The sequence below is a fragment of the Ambystoma mexicanum genome, chromosome 8, assembly GCF_040938575.1.
Source record: "Ambystoma mexicanum isolate Mex_15411 chromosome 8, UKY_AmexF1_1, whole genome shotgun sequence".
Taxonomy (NCBI): domain Eukaryota; kingdom Metazoa; phylum Chordata; class Amphibia; order Caudata; family Ambystomatidae; genus Ambystoma; species Ambystoma mexicanum.
This window is the reverse complement of record NC_090929.1, coordinates 176857297-176876032: the sequence shown is the minus strand read 5'-3', so window position 1 is coordinate 176876032 and position 18736 is coordinate 176857297. Positions and strand designations below refer to the sequence as shown.

The 18736-nt window shown below is 46.5% G+C and overlaps 1 protein-coding gene across 6 annotated transcripts in view; it reads left to right on the top strand.

Moving 5' to 3' along the window:
* The window catches only part of SEC16A (SEC16 homolog A, endoplasmic reticulum export factor), a 1467667-nt gene that overhangs the window by 1179411 nt on the left and 269520 nt on the right, over positions 1-18736 (top strand). For all 6 annotated transcript variants that reach the window (XR_011268503.1, XM_069609587.1, XM_069609588.1 and 3 more), the window contains one exon: positions 10053-10190. Coding sequence is in view for 5 of the 6 variants with exons in the window: in XM_069609587.1 (XP_069465688.1) it covers positions 10053-10190 (138 nt within the window). In the remaining variant the exon portion in view is untranslated. The remainder of the gene's footprint in view (positions 1-10052; positions 10191-18736) is intronic.

The following is an 18736-nucleotide window of genomic DNA, read 5'->3' as shown; positions in this document are numbered from 1 at the left end:
ATCTACCAAAAAAAGACCAGAGACAATTTATATTTTTGGAACAACAGATCATATTTATTGGAGCCAGCAAACAAAATGGGGGGCGGCCCCAGTCCCCTTTATTGTAATGGCCTACAGCACCTTTTAGTTGGCCCTTTTCAGTTCCTGAGCTGTCACCAGTACTTTATTGTCCTCCGGTGACCCATGTTACTTCTGGTTGTTAAGTAGCAGATGTCCGCCTCTGGTTGCCAACTGCCAGGCAGTAGTTCCCATGCCCTAGCTTGGAGCGATTAAACCCGGGACCACTGCATTCAGTTGACGAGGAGTCTCAACTGTCCGTGGGGGGGGGTCAGTTCCCATCGAACCCGGCTCGTGCGTGGCCATCGGGTACCAGGTGGTACCTTCAATCGCCTGTGCAGTCTCGAAGACACCCCTGAGACTGCCATAGTGGCCCGGTTGTCACAATAAATAAATAAACTAATAACGGAAAAACGGGGGAGCGCAGAGGCCACACAATCCAACTTGCTGCCGCACAATGCACCTGTGGCGTGGAGGTCGATGCCATCAAACACTCTGTACCCAGCAAAATCTACATAGCCGCCCTCAATGCCGGGAATGCACTAGCAATGCGCAGCCTCCTGCATTCGCAACACTAGACACACAGACCGTCATGCTACCCGGGCCTGACAAATCCCCTCTCGACAATCCCCTCTCCGAATCACATTTAAAAAATCCAAGCGGATATTGCAGCCCAAGTTAGCAAATATGGGCCGAGGCCCCACACAACGCATTCCAAAGCTACAGCAGGCAAGCAGCCCAAGTAAGCAAATATGGGCCGAGGCCCTGAAGCCTAGAGCAGGCATCGGTGGAACTCAATCCCCCTGGTGAGGGCCAGTGTCACGGACACCAAGCCCCTTCAACTCCGTATTTACCTAATTTCTGTTTGAAGCACCCTCCTCCTGCTGCACAGATATGGTCCTGCCGCTGATCCTGTTGCAAAGAGGATGAGTTTTCGCAGCCCTGGACCTTTCAAGCATCCCCCTGGGCCACAGCCGGTTCACAGCTATGCTGGCCATATACTTAGTGTTTGGGACTGCTTTCCATTCAGTGGAAAGCATCCTGCATTCAAACAATCACAGGCTAACCCCCCCACCCCCCTAGCCCCCAGACAACCAGGCTGTGTTAAACCCTGAATACACATACCCGATTTAAACCAGTACACACTGGCAATCGGCTATTGTGCTTTCCCAAGCTGGGGAATGCATGTAGCCCATATACCCATACATGACCAGATCCTCTCTCCAGGGCAAGCATGCCATGGGGGAGGTGGAGGTCCCTCAGAATTTCGAGGAGAAACGGGAAGGGAGCATAAAACCATTTGGTCCCTTTCAAGGTGTTCGCAAACACCCACGTCGTAAGATGGTTAGGCGGCCATTTTACACAAAGGGGGTTAAATGAACCCATCTGCCACCAGCCCTTTTTACTTCCAATTACTGGAGTAGCAAGGTCGCCCTGCGATATGTATGTGGCACCTAAGGGTGCCCCCCACCCTTGGGTGCCTTAGGGGCTCCCCAAAGGCGCACTTTAGAGGTGCACTCACATAAGAAAATATATGCGACAGTTGGGGTCCCCCGTGGGACTGTGAATTTTATCTCATTGGGGATAGAAATGGTTAGGATTACAAAAACGAAATAACCAGCAGTGGCCCAGTTGGGTCTCCAGCTTCAACCCCAACTTTACTTTAAAAAATAGAAAACAAATGACTGTATGCCACTCATGGTACAGAAATGCACTTTCTGCCTTGTAGCACAAAATCATTTTCAGTCAACACACCTATTGCAACTTTTTTAACTGGGCCAAAACCAGCCACTGATTAAGCACAACTAGTTGCCCTTTCTTTGCTTGAGTCGACATTTGCCTACAACCTCAGTCACCTCACATCCCTCCTCCACTGGAGTGAACATGTTAATGGAGAGCTCTCATGTTTCTTCATGCCATGCTTGGGCTTATCGGGTGGTCATCCTGTCCTGTATTTTTTTTTTTATAATTTGGGGTGTCAAAGTCCTGAATTTTAAATGGGGGAGGAGGAAGAGCAATGCTACAAGTTCCAGAAAGCATAGAATAAAATCAGAATTAAATGATGTACGCACAAGGGCGGACTGGGAGGCTGCCAGCAGCCCGGGGAGTAAAGGACTCAAGCCCAATTGAACAAAAGTTCAACTATTCCTCTCCATACACAGCATTGTGAAGGCTTCTGCCACAAAAAACAGGAAGACATATACACCCTTTGCTAGCATGGCAGTGTCAGTGGTACATGAATTGATGTTCTTGCTAAAATACTTTGCTCTGAATATGACGGCAGAGTGCACGGCCGTAGTAAAATATACATATGATTCTGCTTGCCCTGCTTCATAGCACTTTCTTTAATATTAGCCATATTAATAGGACACATTTTGTTAACATCAGGAAAAAAATATTTTGGCCCTTGTTATGATGGATTTCTGAACTGTGACCTGGTGGGCAGAGGTTCAGAAAGCCAGCATAGTTTCTTGGAACAGGGCAACCTCCTGGATAAGCCAGACCAATTAAGGTAGCATTGGTGGCAGTCAAGACTAGGTCTCAGGAGGGGTGAGGGTGACTGAAAGACCTCAATGAGCACACAGAGTAAAAGACACTACAAATCACTCTGTCAGGTGTAGATATATTAAAAATACATGTACATTTATTCAAGGTTTTGAAGTTCAACACAAAAGCTATTATCAACAGTAATACATCAAACCAACACAACACTACTATAACACATTTATAAACTACCTAGTGGCCTTAAGGGTTAATTCACAGAATGATTCCACAACCTGAAAGTAAAGGGAGCAAGCAGTGCAAATCTACTTTAGGCAGTTCTGCATTGATCAATTCCTAACTAAGCGCAGTCAAGTCCCTACGAAGAGTGGAGCCTAGTGCTCAAATGTACTTTCAAATGCTGGTGCACGCTATAGTGCAGGAGGGCGAAACCAGGGTCTCTTGGAGGGTCTGTCGCAGCTCAGGAATGTGGGCGAGGTCATGCAGAATAAGTTCCCCCTATTTGTGGAGGGTCTCCCCAAGAGGGCAGAACAGGTTCCAGAAGTTGGGAATAGGACGGTAGCTTGGGCTACCTGTGGGAAGGTGAGTGGCCCTCGGGGGACACTCGTGTGTAAGAATGGATGCACTACGGGCCACCGGTAAGGGTTGCAAGTACTCACCAACCACCCAGTGCACTCTGGAGCAAACTTCGTCAGTCAAGTCCATTTCGGTTGCAGGTTCAAATGCGGCAGTTGTGCGGCTCTGCAGTTTTCAGCAGCAAAGTTACTGCGATGATTCCCTGGTGGGACAGTGGCGATTCCTCTGCTCCTGGTGGATGGTTTAGGCCAGTTTCACTGTAGCAGGCTTCAGGGCACAGAGGGGCACTACAGCAAGGCACCTGCGAATTTCGCCACCACGGCTGGGCGACACAGTAACCGCAGGTACTCTGGTTTGTGCGCTCTCTCTTTATTGCAGACCTGGGAATGGCAAGTGTACGAAATTCGGTGCGAGCGTGCCGTGAACACAGAGCTTGCGATGTACCAAGATTGAAGGGTCTCCTCAAATGGCAGCGGTTTCAGAGCAAAGGTCCTGTGCAAGCTGATCAGCCCACTGGTTGGCCCAGGGACAATTCTGAAGAGGCTTACTTGCAGGTTTAGATGAAGGTGCCGTGAATAGCTGGTCCCACTATTCAAATGAGTCGAAGTGCTTTTGCAGACCTTCTGGTTCGATCAGATGCAGAGGGGTCCAGCGGGACAACAGCTGACCAGAGCGCAGGACCATGAATTACACTTGCCAGAGCAATATCTCTCTGCTGTTATGCTTGGTTTGTTTGTTTTATTTGCTTATATAGTACGCCAAACCCAAGGGTATTTGGGCGCATTACTTTAGTACATAGTTACATAATAGTAGTTACAAGATACAAAATGCGATACAGTATTATACAGGAAGATAGATACAAGAATATTGCAGGATTTACAATAGATTGCAAGGAAATATAATAACAATAATATAATAACAATATACAGTGTAATATACAGGAATATACAAATGCACCGATGGTGCAGGTGTCTGATCAAGTTAAGCTAAGGCAGAGGGAGCTCAGCTGGGTAGTCTGTCAGCAATCCTGTCAGAAGGTTGCTGGACAAGGAATCAATGGTCAGTGGAGGTAGAGTGATCAGTTTGAGAGTGAAAAAAGCCAAGTTTTTATTTTGTTCCAAAATGAGAGGAATACTGGGTCAATCCTAAATGCCGATGGGAGCTTGTTCCAATTCTTGGCTACAAGCACTGGGAAGCTGGAGCCCCCCCGGCTTTCGTGAGCTTGAATTTTGGAATGTTTAGACAATGAGCGTAGTTAGATCTGGTGGGTCTGGAGGATTCTTTTCTGGAGAATTTATTAGTAAGATACTTGGGTGCTGAGTTGTTGAGGCCCTTGTGGGTGATCATGAGCGTTCTGAAGGTAATCCTGTCTTGGATGGGGAGCCATTTGGCATTACCAGTTTGAGCAATGTGATTGGAACGAGGAATATTAAGAGCTGCTCGTAGAGCATTGTTTTGCATTACCTGTAACTTATGCAAGCTCTCTGACTAGTACCTAGATAGAGAGTGTTGCAATAGTCCAGTTTGGACATTATGAGGGCTTATTAGTTTGGTTGTGTAGGCCATGGAAGATGAGGTGGCGTTGATTTGTTTTTGGAGGGTTAGTGCCGAGTCTAAATAGAATCCTAGGGTCTTTGCTTCTTTGTCAAATTTGATGTGGTTACCATCGATAGTGCATGAAGAGTATTTCGGGCCTACTTTGTTGAGTCTTAATTTGGAACCAATGAGAAGGATCTCAGTTTTGTCGTTGTTGAGACAAAGGCCGTGATTGTCCATCCAAGCTTGAATTTTGCTGTACGTCATTTAAGAGTGAGGAGTCTGCATGGTAGTTGCCTGATAAGGTGATCAGTATTTGCGTATCATCCGCATAATTTGTGTATGAAACACCTTGATCATCTAGGTAGTCGAACAAGATCTTTGTAAAGATGTTGTAAAAGTTGGGGGAGATGCAGGAACCTTGTGATGGGAGAAGGGTCGACTGAGACAGAGGAAGAGAAGACCCTCATGGATCTGTCCGATAGGAAGGAGTTGACCCATGCAGCGGCCTTGCTGGAAAATGAGGCGGCTGTGGTGAGATGGTTGGTTAAGATGCTGTGGTTGACTAAATCGGAATGCAGCCGATAGATCCAGTAAGAGGAGTAGAGCGGGCTCGCCAGAATCTCTTGCTACGTCCATTTGGATTTTCAGATCCAAGAGGGCTGTTTCGGTCCCATGTCTTGGTCTGAATCCCAATTGTCTAAGGCCTAAGAGATTGTTGGACTTGAGCTGATTCTGGATTTGCATATATGCTGCCTTATCTAAGATTTTTAGTAAGAAAGGCACAGTGGTTATAGGCCTGTAATTAGTTGGAATATTGGGGTCAAGGTTAGGCTTCTTGATGAGTGGCATGACCCAGGCATCTTTTAAGTTTTTAGGTACTGTACATGAGGCAAAGGAGGCGTTTATGAAGGAAGAGATAAAAGTGACAAATTCTTTAGCTCCTACTTTTATGATGCAGGCTGGGCAGGGGTCTCCTTGGCACCTAGATGGCTTGAGGCTTTTAATTATAGATTCAACCTCCGATGGAGTGATAGGGGTAAATTCGAAGACTTTGTTTTGGGAGGTCGGTGTGGCGGATTGGGGATTCAGATTGGTCTATTTTGTATTAAGTATTTTAGGATTGGCTTGGTTGACAGGCTGATTCTTTTGGCTTCAATTTTTGATTGAAGTAGACATTTTGTTGAGAAAGGCTTTCTGGATGTTGGTGCACCAGAGGGTGTCTTTCTTGCAGGAGTCGGGGGGCGAGATAGGAGATTCCGTTTCTTTAAGGATGGAAAAGAGCGCCTTAGTGCTAGATTTGGCATTGGAGATTCTAATGTTTTAATTCTCCTTTTTTGTTTCCAAAATGGCAGATTTGTAGATGGTGGAAGCTTTTGAAAATGTGTCTTTAATTGAAGGTTTTTTTTTCCAGGAGGCCTCTGCTTCTCTTTTAGCTTTGCGTAAGGTTTTCAACTCGGTGGTAAACCATTTGTTCAGGTGAGCTAGAGGTTTAGCTTTCCTTAGTTTGAGAGGGGCTAATTGATCCAAGGCGTTTAGTACGCTCTGGTTGTAGAGCTCTACCATTGAGGATCGTTCTGTGTCTGCGGGTGGTTGTTGTTGGATGATAGGTTGAATTAATGGCAGTAGGCATTCTAAAGAGATTAGACAATTTCTTGTTAAGGCTGGTGGGGCTTGGAAATCTTTAGGTGATGGATGTTTGGTGTCAGAGATTTCAAAGTTGATGACATTGTGGTAAGACCATGCGCATGGGGAGTTGGTAAGCATTTTGGTGTTACAGTTAAAGTCTGCGACCCAGTCCAAAATTCTACCTTTGTCATGAGTAGGGTCTGATATTTTAAGGAGAAACCAAGTTCTCAAATAATATTTTGGATGGCTAGTGCATTGGTGTTGAGGTTATCATAAAGGCCGAGATTCATGTCTCCTGGAAGGAGGATTTGTGAATTAGGTTTAGTGTTTTCAGTGAGTAGACTGGTTACAGGCGGTCTGTAGATGGTGTGGATGAGGAGTGTTCGGTCTGAGGAGAGCGGGAGTTTCACCGAGAGGAGTTCTCCCGAGAGGAGGGAGGGAGGTAGTGACACACTGTGATAGCTAATGAGTTCCTTGCAATGATGGTCACTCCTCCTTCTCTCTTGGTAGTTCGGTCTGATCTGAGGATGTTCTAGTCATCTGGGACTGCTAGTATAAGGATGGGACCAGCCGCTTGGTGGAGCCACGTTTCTGTGGTCGCCGGGAGTTTTAGTGGTAATCAAGTCTGAGATGTCTGAGGCGTGGGCAATTAGGGATCTTGCATTAATGAGAGCACCCTTGATAGTGGCGGCTTCAGGATGTGAGGAGGTGTTAGTTGTCTGGATTTGGGATGGAGGTGGAGTCGGGGTTTGATGGTCTTTAGCGGTGTAGCCGTTGAGCAGGTTTTTTTTGTAGTGTGTTTATGATTTTGTTTTGGTGTGAATGCCAAGTCTTATATGCCTACAGGCGGTAGGGCAAGGTATAATTGGTATATGTGCTGAGGCGAGCATATTAAAGGACGTGAAGGGTTAGCAGCTCAGTGATTGCATCAGGCTACTTGGATGAATTGGTACCGCTAATGGTGTGCATAGATAAGTTGGTATTAATGTACGGGTAAGGGACATTGGGCAGACATTAGGATGGGGACTTTCCCGAGTCGCCATGAGAAACGAAGGATACTAGGATATGTTACACTCTTAAGTGGCGAGTGCTGACACTGTGTAACCAGTATCAGGATAGTCTAGGTGCAGCGCTCGATCAAAACACGTGCCAGGTACTGTCAGGCTGAGAGTAGGGTATAGTCCTAGCACACAGTCTTGGATGGCTGGGTACGGTCCTAAGATGACAGATTGGGCTAGAGATGGGTGCAGCAATGATCAGCAATAACAAAGCAGGCTAGATACAGTTAATGCACATAGAAATGGTTGCAGCGATGATCAGCGAACACAAAGTAGGCTAGAAGCAGTTAATGCACATAACCGCCATGCAGTGCCAGCAATTTAGATGTAGGCTAAATACAGTTTGCACAAAGACCCAGTAAGAAATTGATGCAGGCTTGCGCGGTTTATGCATAATATAAGCAGAATTAAGGCAGGCTAGGTGCAGTTTATTCTCAGTTTATGCTCGGTCACAGTGGAATTGAGGTAAGCAGGTACAATTTACACACAATATGATTAATGCAGGCTAGGTGAAATTTAAACGCAATATAGGCTAAATGCAGTTTATGCCCCATGTCCGCAGAATTGATACGGACAGATACAGTTTACACATACTACCAGCGAGAAGTTAATGCAGGCTAGGTGCAGTTTAATACAATAGCTCATAGATGTATGGCAGGTTGCAAACAGGACACCGCTATATTGCGGGAAGACCTAGTCGGCAGGTTGGTAGTGGGCGTGCCAGCATAGAACAGCAGAGCTGTTTCAGATAGAGTGGCTCAGTATACCAACGTATATAGATGGGCAGTGTATTAGATACAGTGTAGGGTGAGCATGATGTCAATACGGAAAGTGTTTGCCAGTGAATTAGGACTTGGGCAAACCGTGGATTAGGCTATGATTGGCGTGGCGGGAGTGCCGCGATAGGCAGAAAAAGGCACTCGTAGAGGCTGGTTAGAATGCCAGGTAGGATTGTACAGTGCAATCATGCGCACGCAAGGATATCTGACCATAACTTGCAGTGGGCATCCATGAGAGTGAGTTGTAAGTTGTCCTTTGGCAACGATCAAGGTGCCAAACTCGCAACTTGATCGAGTGATTGAACGTATGGACAAGCGCTGTGCAAGATCGATTAATGCTTGGGAGTTGTTGGTAGATTGGCCTCAATATTGACTGAAAGCTGGAGGTTAAGTCAGTTAGCGCTTAGTGGGCTCAATCAGCAAAGAGGTCAGTCGGCGAATATAGTTTCATAACGATTGGAATAAATACTTTCAAGTGTGAGAAGTATAGGACTGGCTTCTTACCTCACGCCAGATGCTTGAGATTTGGGCATAGTGGAAGTGCCCACGGCTCTACGGCAACGACAGGCAAAGCCTTAAGAGGGTGCCTTCAGAGGAAGGCCGGCTTGTGCCTTCCAGCGGCACCGAGCTGGAGATGTAGGGCTGAGGGCCAATCGGAATGCAAGGCTCCTTTAGCACTGTTGCTTGGCACATAGATTAGAGTGAATCGAGGGCTCTTTATATATGTATAGGCCAATGAGCAGTAGGTGCCTGGTTTGGATGGTGGTCCTGTTTATGGTTCAAAATACAGAGCATAGACTCGATTACTGAAATACCTTACAAAATGTAATTTCAAATTTGTCCCTTTGCCTTATTTGTGCATATCTTTAAATGTTTGTTTATGTTGCAGAGCGCGGTCGGTCTCTGGGCCTTTTTCTATTTGCAGCGAGCATGATGAGTGGCATGCGTTTCCTCGCTATTCTGTGTTTGGAGAAGTTCCACTGGCCAGGCGTACACTGGCCTCTGTGCTTTAGGAGCGTGTTTCTTTGCATTTTGTCATTGCACAGTACCTGTGGCTTGGCAGACATATAGAAAGATGATGCATAGTCGATCCGATGGGGGTGCACCAAGAGGTTGGGTGGGGGCCCAACACGAGCAGTCACCCCACCTTAGCTTGACACCAAGTGCAATAGAAACAGTTGGCTATTAGCAGGATTCGTAGAGTGCGGAATTGGGTGAAGAGGAGATTAGAAGGGAGAAAGGAAGAATAGGAATAGAGCGGGTCATGATGTTGAAAAGAAACCAAGAAATGTTAACATGAGATGTATGAGGACTAGACAGAGTAAAACAAGGACCAGAAAAGTACAGAGGGAGAAGACTGAAGCACCTGGCAGAGCCTCCAAGTTACTGGCAATCATGCTGAGGGTCCTCCACAGTGTAATCTTACCTGCACCAGTATTGTCAACTGGCATTCAGCAGCTTCCGATCAGCTATCTGGCTGAGGTGTTGGATAGATCACCTGGATGGACTCTGCTCTCACATGGGCGAGCCCTGGATGGTTCCTTGAAACCCACATAAGCCAGATCCTGAACTCTGGCTGACAAACTGGGACTACTCACTGTTTTGTGCCTTAGTCTGTGCGAAACATGGCAACATGCACGGGTTTGATCTAACCTGATTGTTGTCAGGTAGGCATGGGAAGGAGCCGTGCATAGAAAGTAGTTGACATGGATGTAGCCTTATAAGGGCATTTCCTGACTATATGTATATCTGTTGTAATGCATGTCTATATAACTTGATTGGAAGAACAGTTCATTTATATTTGATACTCCTCATTGCTACATTTTATCAAAAAGTGCAAATTATGATTTTTGAAGGCAGCGATGGTGTGCTTTGACATCTGTGTTTTTTCTTTTCATTTCTTGCCCTTGAACAGCTGGAGCCAGAGGTCGATATGTTGATGTCCTGAACCCAAGTGGCACAAGATCTGGAAGTTCCATTCCTCCACCTGCAGACTTGTTTGCCCCTCTGGCACCAATGTCGATTCCAACCAACCTATTTGTACCGAATGCAGGTTGGTAATCAATAAAGGCAATGCAAGTATGGAGGCGCAGAGCATCAACAATGGAGCCCGCAAGCTTGCTGACCACTTATCTGCTGGCCTAGCGTAGCCCTTAGTTGCGTGGCATATGTGTAGTCCAAACCCCTGAAACAGATAAAAGAAATGGTTATTGAGATTTGATCCCGAGTCTGCTCATTTTTAGCTCTCCTTTTCAAGTACCCAAAGTGCTCTCAGCCTCCCCATTTCCCCCTGCCCAACAAAACCAACAGACCAGGCCCTTTGCATTCAAAGTAGTTTACAGCCTATATTATGACCGTGTGGGACTAATTCCCAGTGGCTGGGTACTGTGTGTGAAAATAAGCCCCAACCCATTGAGAAGTGCTTTAGGGGTTTTCATTTTATCTTTAACAGGAACTACTAACTTTATTCCCACGGTAGTCTTTTAGTTTCTGCGTTCATCTCCTATAGAGTCCACTGTAACCTCCAGATGCACATCATCCACCTTCCACCCAACTCCCTCTTCTCATGTGGCATACACCCAAGCCTCCCTGCAGTTCATGTCACCCCATCTCCTCTCCCATATGTCACCCTACCATGCACCTCCCTCGATCATCCTTTGCCCCACTTTATATCCACCCCAAACCGCTCTCTCCAGGTCAGCCTGCTGCCTCCTGCCACGTTGGAAATTTTGCATGCTCTAAACCAGACGGGCCTGCTTTTCAGGCAAAATTGGTAATTAGCGTTCTGAAGCCTACGGGTGTGTGGCGCTCAACAAATAATTAAATAATTTCCCCAAACGTGGCCCTGAAGCTATTCTGTCTGGTAGGACTCTTTTAAAACTGATATTTGCTATTAAAAAAAAAGTAATTGTTCATCATGAGTGAGTTCCATTTCAAATAAATGATCTAGAAGAGGGAACAATACAAGATTGTCGCATCAGTGTTATTTTGTTACCATGTAATGCTATGCAATACAATATTGCTTTATGTATATCTCCTGAATGTTGCATTAGATGGAAACAATCCCTTCCATTCCGACCTTAAGCAAATCCTCAACCTTTTTTTCTATAATCATAAACCCTCTTTAAAAATGAAGTGCCAAGAAAGAGTTTGGCACCGTGTTAGTCCCGCTTTAAAATGAAACAAAATCCATATTTAAAAAAAATGTATTAACCGGTTTACATTGCATCTGAAATCCCAAACTCAGAATGCAAAGATTAGCACAAGCCACATTGGTCTACAAGCCACAGTACACTATTCTGGATGACACAAACTACCTTTTATCCTATTGCCTCACCCCGACTTCACCCTTCATTGGCCTGCTGGAATCCCATGCCATCATTCATGTAATGGTTTCAACAGATCTGAACACTGCATAACGACACTCTGCTTGCTAAGCACTTAAAATAATAGTCTTTCCGTATAACGGGATCAGTGTGAATTCTCCATCTCCCCATGATCACTCTGTCCGGGTTACACCGGGTCCATCCTGCCCCACCCCCTCCAATTCAGTATTGGAAACTTCCCTGGTGGACAAAAAACTGCGAACCGGACCCCATATATCTCCTGATCGAGAGGTCCTTGGCAGCAACTTACAATAATAATGCTCCACATCACACCACCATGCCAGGTCCCGCAGCCACGTATCCACCGTCGGTGCCACAGGGCTAGACCATAGCCGCAGAATACATCTAGCAGCCAGAATCATACAAATCGATACGTTTCATCCAACCCATGGAAAGTCCAGGAAGCCATCCAAACAAGACAGCAAGCGATCTCCAGGGACACTGCGTGGTACACCATTTGTCTCGTTTATTCTGCTAGAAGCAGCCAAAAAGGCATCAGTATTGCAAAATCCCATAGAGCATGGATTAATCCATCATCATCCCTCTTACAGCGACAGCACTTGGCATTTGCAGCACTATCACATTTCTTATGTACCAGTGGAGACAGATGGGCCCGATGAAGAATTTTAAACTGTATCCCCTCAAATCTTGCACTGATCGCCATTTTCTTGGTGTACATACACATATATCGCCATTGAGTATCCTCCAGATCCGACCCCATATCACTTGGCAGTTTCCGATCTGCATGTTAATGCTCCCCTAGGAACCAAGCTACAATAATCGTGCTCCACATCACATGATGCGATAGATAGAAACCACTCTGCCAGCATTCACATAGTTAACCAGGTACTTCAACAGCATGTTCGTCTGCGGCTCCGTTGGGAACCCCGCGGACCTTGCTCTAAAAGCTTCACGCAGCCTAAAGAATTGGAACGCGAGTTCAAACTGCTGCCCAACCCCCCTCCTCCCCAGTTTGCCCTTTACCAGTTTCCAGGTCACAAAAGTCCCACCCACCTAAAAATCATAATTATACCCAGACCCGACCACTCCCTTCTAATGACCCTGTCACATTTCGGGGCGATACATTGGATATCCCACGCTGCTAACTCTGGAGTATGCAGGCACTCTACTCGCAGTTTCGAACACAGACAGTGCCATGTGTGGACAATGCAGAAAACCGGGTCCAACAAGCATCTGTCCGATACCGTCGTAGACACCAAGGTGCCCTGCAAAGAATAAGGCTTAACTGATTGACTTTCCACACGCACATGAGGGTATGGCTGTGAACTAGGCATCCAGTACGACACAGAGGAGCCCTAGACCGCCAAGTAATAGAGCTCCATGTCGGGTACATTCAAGCCCCTCTGTTCCCAAGAGCCGGTTAGTACCTCCCACTGAATCTTAGGGGGCCTTTGGCCCCACACTAACTTGATTAGCAGTGTCTGCAAGTCCTTAAAGAACTGAGACCCAGGACAGACCGGGATGTGGAGAAAACAATACAACAATTTAGGGAGATCACCATTTTAATAACAGCCACCTTCCCCATAAGAGAGATGGTCAGTGCAGCCCCCCTCTCTGTCTTACTCCGCAATAGCTCCAGGTAAGCCCTGTGATTATCCCTTAAGAGTTGTGGCGGAGTGCTGCTAATCTCCACTCCTAACTATTTAACATGTAGCTGTTCCTGGCGGAATCCCTCCAATCCAGTCTGTCACCTGGTTGCCTCATTCAAGGGAAACAGTATAGATCTGGACCAATAAACCCGCAGACCAGATATATCAACAAAAGCTTCAACGTCCTACGACCAGGGTTTCATATTCCTCTCAAGATCCTTCACATATAGAATCCCATCATTGGCATAAAAGGAAATAGGCTCCCTGACACCCCACCCAGCGCTAGACCTCTATGCCTATGAAACAACCATAACCGAACTGCCAACAACTCCATAGCAATCAAAACAGCAGCAGGGACAACAGGCACGGCTGCCGTGTCTGATGCCCCAATGGAAATGATGCCAAACGGTTACCGAAAAGCCCAATCTGTGCCATCCCTCCCGAATAAAAGACCTTAACACGCTCAATGTATTGAGGCGGAAGCCCAATCCTCCCCACTATCGCAAACAAGGGTTTATAGTGATAATCTCGAAAGCAAAAATGTCAAGTCATTTTTGCGAAAAAATGTCGAAAAATAAAAAATCTAATTTCTTTTTAACTGTTTTTTATTCGAAATGGGGGGTTCCCCCACCCCCCCTTTTTGTAATCTTTTTTTTTACTCACGAAACCCCCCCAAAAAAATATAAATAAAAAAATAGATAATTCGATTTTTTTCTTTTTTGACATTGTTTCGACATTGTCATTTGACCTTTTGTTTTCGAAATGATGACCGACCACCGCAAACAAGTACTCCCACGCTACTGAGTCGAAAGCCTTTTGCATGTCCAATAAATCCCCAACCGCCTGCACCTCTGGGTCTATTTGCGCTAGCACTGCGAACAACCTCTGCCAATTCAAGGCTGTACTGCGTCCAGGGATAAACCCTGACTGGTTGAGGTGCCCAACAGATGAAATTTATGGAATCAGCCTGTCAGTAAGTATTTTTGCAAATATTTTCGTATCCAGATTAAGAAGATCAGCGCAACGGGTCCTTGACTGCAGAGTGATAAACCCCTCCCGCATCGTCTGGGGCAACGCGCCAACCTGTAGCACCTCCTGCCACACCTGAAGAAAATACTGTGCCATATTCGTCCCAAATTATTTATCAAACTCTCTGATTTCCGTTAGAGACTGGGGCCTTAGAGGTCAGCAACGCTCTAATCGCCTTCAAAATATCTTCAACCGAAATGCGGGCCCCCAATACCTCCTTGCCAACCTCTTCTATGCAAGCTATTCTGGCGTCCACCACAAAGGTCCGCATAAGATCTGAATCTACCCATCCCCGGGCCGCATATAAATTCTCATAGAACCCCTTGAATTCCTCCAGGATAACCTGGGGCTACGAAACCAGCATGCCGTTTCTCCACCTCAGTACAGGTATATCCGTTTGACCCCTTTCCCCTCTCACCAGCCTGGCCAAATATCACCCAGACCTACCATCCTCCTCATAACAACATGCAAGCTCTGGTGCTGCCAAAAACCTCACCTCCCTCTCCGCCTCAGCCCAAAACTGGTCAATCGCTTCCCTTGTTGTGGCCAAGCCATCTCATGTCCCACCGTCCATGCCCCGAGACTGTAGGTCCTTCAGTTCAGCTTCTAGGCCTGCCAGTAGTTTCCTAATGGCTTTAAAAACCCCATTCTCTAGCAACATACAGCGCTCCCGCTAGAAGACCTTAAAGGTTCCCCACAGTAGCCCGCATACCGACTTCTCAGTTCTTATGTTATTTGACATTTGTATAGTGCCTTTTACCTTTGTTATGATTCCAAAGCGTTGTGGCTTGCACGCCCTCGGGACCGCAGCCCAGGTCAGAGAGAGTAGTGTAGTACAACAGGCTTGGTTGCACTCTGTATGTGTGTGCAATAGGTGGTGTGTAGCTTTTACAATTTGACCAAATTCTGGGGGTTGTTTTTTTTTTGGACAAAAATGCAGGGGGAGACTCCACGCAGCACCCCCCCACAGTTCCCTTTACCTTAACCTATTCCCTTACCCCTCCCTATATATTTATTAATTTAATTTGACCGAAAAACAATCAAAACAATTCGGTCAAATGGAAAAGGTCAAATGCTTTTCAATCAAGTATGCTAATACCTATGAAATGCTGAATTAAGAATTGTTTATTTATAATGTAACTGTGGAATGAAGCTGTAACAATTTCACCAATAAATATATTTAATTTTTAAAAAGTATGTTAATACCTTTGAGAACGATGTTGTGTATGCAGCTAGGCCTATTTCGAGGGGTATAGGTGTTTTCTAAAGACTGTTGAGGTGAATGTGGAGGTGTGTAAGTATGTGTGCAGCTACGCCAAATTAATTGAGGGGTGTAGCTGCATTCTGTTATTTATTTTTTTTGGTGCAGCGGCACGAGTAAGCATAGTGGTGTGTTTGAGTGTGTGTGTTTTCCAACCATGTTCCTGTTCAGCTTCCAGTGCCTGTCGACGGTGTGGTATCTCCCGGTTTCTTGGTGGGTGAGATTGTTTTGGCGACGACTGATGGTTGGTGACAGGGAGATTTGTCCCAAAACTCATGTTGCTGTATAAGTGAAAGCAACGTCGTTGGTCGGCATTTTTGCTAAATAGAATCCCTGATGAGTAGTTCTACTAAGGTATTCCCAGATAGTTGGGATTAGCAAAGAATAAGTGCTAGAAAGTGCCTTGCTACGTGTTTCTCTAGAGGGATTTCCAGATGTGTAGGATTAGCAAGTAAAGGCTTTTTCTGTATTATTAGCGTAGTGCATATTTGCAAGGCAATGATCAAGTTCAGGAGTGCTGTTGGTGCTTGGGTTGCTAGTTCTGCTAGATAGGTTACTGGTGGGTAGTTCTGCTATATACATTCAATGGTAGGCGTGATTAGTAGATTAACTGCTAGATGACCCCCCAGTATTTAGTTCTGCTCTTGGATTTCCAGGTGCGTAGAATTAGTAGGCAAGTGCCTTCTTGGGCCGATTGGTAGTGCATAATTGCATAGCCTTGATCAAGCTCATGAGTGTTATTGGTGCTTGGGTTACGAGTCTAGCCCAATTGCCCCTGTTTAATGACGATAGGTAGCTTTAGGCCTCGGAGCATACGAAATTCCTGCGGATGAGGTGATGAATAAATTCAGTCAGGTACAGAATTCGGTCAGGGTGCCGCTACGAGTGGAGATTAGATATCGTCAGGCCTGATGATCTATCACAGGGTCCGTTATAAGCGGGGTACCACGCCAGGTGTTGGTCGTGGTAGGTCGGGTAGTTCACTGCATTCCTTTGTGTGTTCTAGGTGAAGAGCCAGGTTTTGAGTGCCTTACGGAAGGCCATGTAGTCTTTGCTGTGTCTGATGCAGAGAGGCAGTGAATTCCACAAAGTTGGGTCTAGGGTTGAGTAGACTGGGCCCGATTTGTGCACCGCTCGGTGGGCAATGCATATAAATTTGAAGGTGCCCCTGCGTCCAATTGGGAGCCAGTATAGGGTGCGGAGAGCCAGTGAGATGTGGTTTGCATAGTCAAGTCTGGATATGAGAGTGGACATAATTGCAGCCAGTCTGTTCGGGTAGGTATGGTAAGGGACGATACGCTTCAGGAGCCTAAGGTGGAAATTACAGGCTTTGGATGTATTGTTGATGTGGTGAGACAGTTAGGTCAGAGTCCATTGTGCAGCCAAGGTTTTTTACAGTGGTGGTGGTCGCGGGGGGAGGCAGAGTGAAGGAGGCCAGGGAGTCGGATGGGGGAATAGAGTAGATTTTCTGCATAACATGGTTTCCGTTTTACCTGGGTTCAGAAGGAGATGATTAGTCATCCAGCGGTAACTGTCTGAGAGACCTGCTGCTAGGTCAGGAATGGGGATAGGTGGTCGATTTAGGAATTCTCAGGATGGTTTGTGTGTCATACGCATAGTTATTGCACGGGAGGTTGTGTGAGCGGATGATCCTGGGGAGGAGAGGGTCAGGTAAAGGTTGAAGAGAAAGGGAGAGAGGCAGGTGCCTTGAGGTACTCCAGTGTTTACTGGTTTTGCTGCGGAGAGGAAAGGGGGAGATGGATGATTTGCTGTCTATTAGAGTGAAACGAGGCGATGCAGGAGAGAGCTGAATCATATATTCCTAAGGAGTGCAGTCTGTCAAGGAGGATCATGTGGTTGATGGTGTCAAGCGCTGCCGAAGATCATGAAGAATTAGAGCTGTGCATCCTTCTGAGTCTGCTGTCACTTTGAGGTCATCCCAGGTGGAGATAATCGTGGTTTCTGTTCCGTGGTGCGGACGGTAGCCTGATTGCACATGGTCTAGGAGATTGTTAGATTCCACAAAGCCATTGAGCTGTGATCAAGCATTGCGGTCCATGAGTTTTGCCAGGAATCTGGTGTTGAAGATTGGCCTGTAGGGTTCCATGTGTTAATATCCCTGCAAAAATATCGCCATATTTTTGGGCCGACATTAAGGCATAGAACCTGCGGGGGACACCGCAACCACCAGATTTATTTGTAAAGGAGCGGGGGCACCCCCGCAACCCCTGCTCCCAAAACCCCAAAAATGATCCCTCCCACCCCCAAAATATCACCTATGGCGGTTCCAGACGACCAAATATATGGTGATATTTTTGGTGGGGATAATATGTAGTGATATGGCCTGTAGTTGATTGGTAGTAGAGGGTCAAGAGATGCTTTGACATGCACATTTTTTAAGGAGTCTGGGAAGTTGCCGGAGGTGTGAGCCCTTCATTTAGGATGGACCTCGCCAGTTCTCCTGCACAGGTGAAGGCGAAGACTTGGTTGAGGAGAGAGGAGACCAGGGTCAAGGGGTGAGCCGGAGGGTCGGCTGGTAGATAGTAGTTTTGCTAACTCCTCGCTCGGGTTGAAGGAGCAGAAAGAAGGGTTCTCTGGAGTAGTAGGGGCGAGGTTGGGTCTGGTAGAGAGGGTGGACAAGAGGGAGAGTTTGGCATTGATGGTGGCCATCCTGTCTAGGGCTGTTTTGTGGAAGTGTTAAGACTGGGAATTGCAAAGCAATTGTGAGGAGGCAGTCTGGGCTGTGGTGCATGGCGGGTTCAGGAATTCAGCGATTATCTGGTGGCACTCTTTGCTGCCGCTCCGGCAGTTCAGGATCCTTGTGTTATAATATGCTTTTTTTGGTCTTTTGGATCTCTGATTTGTAGTGTCTGTGGTGGTGGGCGAGTACAAATTTGCTCTGCAGGGTCTTGAAAAAGGAAGAAATAATCTTGCACTTTTCGCCTCGGTACACCACATCCAACAGCGCCTGCCCCTTGAAACGCCAATGCGGTCTACAGATCACTAAGTCCAGCAAGCGTTCTTGGGAGCATCGAGCAGCAACTCGTAACATGAATGCAGTCCTGTCCCACTAAGATATAATCCATTTGTGATCGCATGTCATGGACCGAGGAGTTAAATGAACAATCTGGTTGAGCCAGGTGCATTATTCGTCAAAGTTCAAGCAAGCCGAGGTCCTCCAACCCCCCTATGTATAGCCCTAGCAGCCAATAACTGCGTCCGTGCCCTGGGCGACGACCTGTCCAACTCTGAATGCAATATGTTAAAATCGCCTGCTATGATCCACTGTGTATCCAAATACCCCAAGCACTTA